This window comes from Palaemon carinicauda, chromosome 8 (assembly GCF_036898095.1).
Source record: "Palaemon carinicauda isolate YSFRI2023 chromosome 8, ASM3689809v2, whole genome shotgun sequence".
Lineage (NCBI taxonomy): Eukaryota > Metazoa > Arthropoda > Malacostraca > Decapoda > Palaemonidae > Palaemon > Palaemon carinicauda.
Window position 1 is genome coordinate 87,382,893 of NC_090732.1, and position 6,013 is coordinate 87,388,905.

Genomic DNA, 6,013 nt, shown 5'->3' on the forward strand with positions numbered 1-6,013 from the left:
ATTATGAATCGAATCATCAAAATTAACATGAAAATTAAATATTTTAGCGGCAAAATTAATTCCCTTGAGATACCTGAGTTTGATTTGCTGTATTAACCGCGCTGAATTTTCTGATTTTGGAAAGTGTTCACCCTTTAGTCTCGTCAAGTTCATGTTTCATCAAGGTGATTAATCGTTGTGAACATGAATGTATAGATTATATAATGCAAATCTTAATCCGTAATAAGGCGAAAAAATAGCAAAACTTCTTACAGGAAGCTGAAAGAGAACCCTTAGAGACACAGCGTGACGTTTTCGTCTTAATTTTTCATTTTTTGTCGTGGACGTTCTACTAATACTACTGAACTGCTAAATTTCTCCCTTCAAAAGAAGGTTGAATTACGAAACTTCACCTTTCTAATGGAGATTTAATGGCTAGACTTATACCTTTAAATAAGGTTGAATTACTAAACTTCACTCTTTTAATTAAGATTGAATGGAGAAATTTTCCAACTTTACTGAAGATTGAATTAATAAACTTCAGCCTCTCAATAAAGAGTGAATGGTTAAACTTCCACCTTTAATGGAGGTGGAATGGTTAAACCTCACCCTATTAATTAAGATTAAATGGCTAAACATCACCCTTTTTTTAAGATGATATGGCTAAACTTCACCGTTTTAATGAATATTAAACAGATAAACTTCACCTTTTCAATAAAGATTGGATGGCTAAACACCTCCCTTTTACCGAAGAGTGAATGACTAATCTTCACCCTTTTTATAGACATTAAATGGATAAACTTCACCCTTTTCATAAAGATGGAATGGCTAAACTTGACCCTTTTATTGAAGATGGAATGGCTAAACTTAACCCTTTTATTGAAGATAGAAAGGCTAAACTTTACCCTTTCAATGAAGATTAAGTAGATAAACTTCGCCCTTTTAATAAAGATTAATTGGATAAATTTCACCCTTTTAATAAAGATGGAATGGCTAAATAACACACTTTTCAAGAAGATTGAATGGCTAAACTTCACCCTTTAAAAGAAGCTTGAATGGCTAAACTTCACTGTTTTAACCCTTTCGATCCTATTGGGTGATTATTGTCCCAAGAATTTCTTAAATTACACTGAACAGGGATTTAACTGCAGTAAAGCCCATTGAGTGGGATATTTCAGTGTTTTAGGGTTTCCTTGATGCCAGACGTATGAAGAGAAATATAATGAACGCACCCAGCGCCCACGTGTCGGTTGTCAACGTCAACAAGGTAAAGCTTCTTGTAAAAGTGAGTGAAAATTTTACGTTTTTTTTTATATCAGCATATACTAGATGACATCATCTTATGTTTAGAATCAAAGTTAACATATCCGTGAAGCTTTGGGTTCGATAGGTCTTTCCAAGGCTTTGTATTTTTTATAATATTTGGATGAAAATGTCCCATCAGGATTTTGGGGTAATTAAAATTGGGATAATATTATCCCCGCAGTGTTTTCTTTGATATGAGAAGAAAATAACAAGACTAAATTTTTATTGAGAGTAAGTCCTTTTTTAGTGGCTGGTTGAGTATCTTTTTAAAGATTATAGTATGCAGGTGTACAGAATAGCCATCCTTGTTTACCTAACCTAACTTAGCCATTGTTTCCTTCCGATTTTCGACTCTAGGCTATATATATATATATATATATATATATATATATATATATATATATATATATATATATATATATATATATATATATATATATATACATATATATATGTATATATATATATATATATATATATATATATATACATATATATATGTATATATATATATATATATATATATATATATATATATATATATATATATATATATATATATATATATATATATATATATATATTAAATATTTTTTTTCTTGTGTTTTCTTGCAGATGAGTAAAAGAAGGCTAACGGAAGAGGAAATACAATTTGCACTGGAAGAGGATGACGACGATTATGAACCATCAGATACTGACAGTGATGGAACAAACGATTCTTCTTCAGATGAATCACAGGATGATACAGTCACAGAAGAGGAAGACCTAGAAGCACCCACTAACCCAGAAAAGGATTCGTACAGACGTATGGAATATGTGTGGACTAAAGACACTACAAATTTTGTGCCTAAGCATGACATACCAGATAAGCATGACTGCATTGTAACTATGTCTGTAACAAGAGCTTCATCAGAGTTGGACATCTTCCTAAGATTATTTCCAAAGAGTCTTTTTCTACAAATAGCACATTGCACTAACGAGAGACTTGATATTTTGGCTGAAAAGAAGAAAAAAAATATTCAACACACATGTCTCTCAGAGTTGATGGTAATCTTCGGATGCACACTAGTGATGTCTTACAATCGAGTACCTGCCATGAGAATGTATTGGTCAAGAAAGTCCTCACTAAGAAATGAGAAAATAAGCGAGTCAATTTCAAGGGATAGATTTCAACTAGTTTTTTCGAAACTGTACTTCAATAATCCATGTAAACCAGCAGAATCTTCCAAGATATTCTATGTAGAAGATGTGGTGAGGTGCTTGAAAAAAACTTTTCTTGCTGCAAGAACAGACAGCACATTTCAGTCCATAGATGAAAGCATGACAAAGTTCAAGGGACGTTCCAGCATGAAACAGTATTTGCCTATGAAACCAGTGAAACGAGGAATCAAAACCTGGGTAAGATCAGACTCAAATACTGGCTATGTGTATGACTTCAATATCTATCAAGGAAAGGAAACACAAGTTATGGAAGGAACTCTTGGTGAAAGAGTAATCAAGATGCTTTCAGAAACAATAAGGGCACCAGAAGTATGCTTATGTTTCGACAAATTTTTCACATCTGTTAGACTCATGTCTTCACTCCCATTTGCAGCAGTTGGGACTTGTATGCCAAATAGGAAGAATCTTCCAAAGCTTGACGTCAAACTTCAACGGGGAGAGTCAGAGATGTACGTTTGTAATGAAGGCATTCTGGTAGTTTCCTGGCAAGACACCAAGTGTGTCACGATTCTGAGTAATTGTCATAATACAGAAATAGGTGTGACGCAAAGAAAAATTAAAGATGGAACAAAAAAAGATCTGCAGTGCCCTGAAGCTTTTATATTTTATAATGATCATATGGGGGGTGTTGACTTAGGGGATCAAATGATAACTCTGTAGGACCTTGACAGAAAGAGCAAGAAATGGTGGATCAAAGTATTTTTCAGACTTCTAATGACAGCGGTGTACAATGCACATGTTATTCACAACGAAATCAACCACAAGAAGCGCCCTTTCATTGACTTCTTAGAAACATTAGCAGAATCTTTGATTGAAGAGGGAAGGGAAAATCTGCCACAGAGAAGAGTACGAAGTTTAGGACGGCCTTCCAAAACTTCTAAGGAGCTGAAGAATGTTGACCATATGCCCGTGCATGAAGAAAGCCGTCGAAGATGCATAAGATGCTCTTCAAGGAAGAAAAAAAAGCGAACAAGGTATCAGTGTCAAACATGCAAAGTTCCACTTTGTTTACAATGGTTTTCTATCTACCATACATAAACAGTTGAGTAAAAGCCTCCCAATCATATAGTTATCAGGCTGTTTTTCATTTCACTTTTTTTCAAAGGAAAATATAATTATATTGCCTAAGAATTTTCAATGGTGTATGTGTTTCTTTTTTCTCAGTTACTTATCCCAAAAAGCTACATTTATTTTGCCATTATATAGTTTGATGTTTTTTTTCTCTTCAGGTACAATATACTTATAATAAATGTACACTTTTAACTTTGCATTTAATTCCAAGATTCCTATATACGCAATATGTATTTTCAACTTTATTGTACTAACTGGGATCAAACAATCCCAATTTGAATTTCAATATAACACTATAGGGATGTTTATGTCCCAGTGTAAAAAAACAAAGATAAGCTTAAAAAAAAACTTTGTGGTGAATATATATCATTATCTATGATCCAATGATGCCACTAAGCTCAACAGATGATTAAAAATTCAGCTGTGCAAAAGTAGGCTTGAAAGGGTAGAAGATTGAATGGCTAAACTTCACTCTCTTAATTAAGATTGAACGAAATTTCTCTGGGTTTGTTCATAAATGATTTCAACTGTCAAATACCGGCATATATTTAAACCTGTCCTTAACCGGGCGTCCATTTAATGCTTTCAAGATAGACGAGTTCATTTTTGAAACATTGAAAGTTTTCAGTATTTTCATTAAAAAAATATTATTATATGAGATTGATCTTCTATTCATTGAAAGACACTCCTGTTTACCAATTATATGTTTTGAAAGGGAAGCAAACTAAGTCACCTGATAATTATATCATATTTTTTCATAGATATGGTGTTAGCCCAGAGATATACAGTAAACGTTTAAACACTTTTAATCTATAGCGACATCATTATCCTATCTTAATAAATTATGTCTGTAATTTACATATGTTTATATATCTCTTTCGTTTGTATATGTTATTGAAGGTTTCTTGATTTAATGTTATTTGTCTGTATCTATTCTATTCATATGAAGTTAGCTATTTTACAGATGCCTAGCTGGGAAGATTGTATCTAAATTTAGCTTAAATAATAATTTATCGTGAATTTCGACTTGAAACACTCCTTTCTTTTATCATAAGAACCAGTTTAAACTGCATTCATCCTCATTAGACCTGTATCCGTTATGATTCTAGGAGTGTTTGCTAATATAATCTCCCTTATGCAATATTGATAAGTGAAAGGGGGGAGTTGAAATCTTACATCCATCATTGGAATTTCGTATTCAGACAACTCAATAGGATAAGCAAATAAATTATTATTATTATTATTATTATTATTATTATTATTATTAGTAGTAGTAGTAGTAGTAGTAGTAGTGTTGGTAAATTTATTTATATGTTGTTTATCCTTCTTAAGGATTTTGTAATGCATAGAACAGACAGAGATGGTGGAGAAGGGTTGGACTGGATTGGTGATAAGAATTTAACAAGCACAGAGTATGCTGATGATGCTTTTCTTGTAAGCAAAACACCACAGGATTTGAAATGCTTGCTTATCAGAATGCAGGAAATATCACACGAGTTTAGGCTCAAGATAAACAGAACGAAGACAGAGATGATAAGAATCAATGGAAGATGAAATATCATTGGAAGGAGAAAAGATAAATAGAACAAAGACAGAGATGATGAGAATCAATGGAAGATGAAATATCATTGGAAGGAGAAAAGATTAATAAGGCAGAATCGTTTAATTATTTAGGAACTATGATCTCCAATACAGGGTCTTTAGAATTAGAGTTTAGAGAAAGATTGAAAAAAATAAATCAGACAATGGCTAGGATAAATAAAATTTGGAAATCAAATCGCCTGAAATTACATATAAAAATGAGACTATATATCAGTTTACTGAGATCGGTGTTACTCTATGAACACGAGTCATGGTATGCCATTGAAACAATCTCCAATAGATTTAGTGATTTGAGAGTTAATTGGCAGGACAGGATTAGAAATAAAACAATAAGAGAAATTACTCGAGTGCCATATGGTGATTAGATCATGATGATGGGTAGATGGAGATGGTTTGGGCATGCTCTTCACACTCCCAAGAGAGATTAGTTCACCAAATGTTCAGTTGGGCTCCACAATGCACTAGAAGAGCTGGAAGACCCAACCCTATATGGCTGAGGGCTATTAAGCGCTAAGTAGGAAATGAGGAATGGAGAAGTATTCAATTAAAATATCAAGACAGGGACGACTGGTGAAATCTAACCGAGGCCCTTTGCGTCAGTAGGCGTAAGAGATGACGATGATGATGACTATACATTGACCCATGACTTCTAAAACCTGACTTCCATTGTTACAAAGACTTCTATTGTTAAATGGCCTTGTTATTCCTATTCATACCTCTCAACTCTTGAAAACCCAAGGGAGATTAACGGGCCCACTCTTTGCCCTACCAGATTATTGATGACTTACAATCTGTCTTCTCTTTGAGTAAAGAGATTAAATACTTGCTTTGATGC

At 33.2% G+C, this 6,013-nt stretch overlaps 1 protein-coding gene across 1 annotated transcript; it reads left to right on the plus strand.

The window, feature by feature from the left end:
- Nucleotides 1-1,201: 1,201 nt before the first annotated feature.
- Nucleotides 1,202-3,165, plus strand: LOC137645349 (piggyBac transposable element-derived protein 4-like). The gene is made up of 2 exons (XM_068378159.1): nucleotides 1,202-1,246; nucleotides 1,900-3,165. The coding sequence occupies exons 1-2, from the start codon at nucleotides 1,202-1,204 to the stop codon at nucleotides 3,163-3,165; spliced, it is 1,311 nt and encodes a 436-aa protein (XP_068234260.1).
- The last annotated feature ends 2,848 nt before the right edge of the window (nucleotides 3,166-6,013 follow it).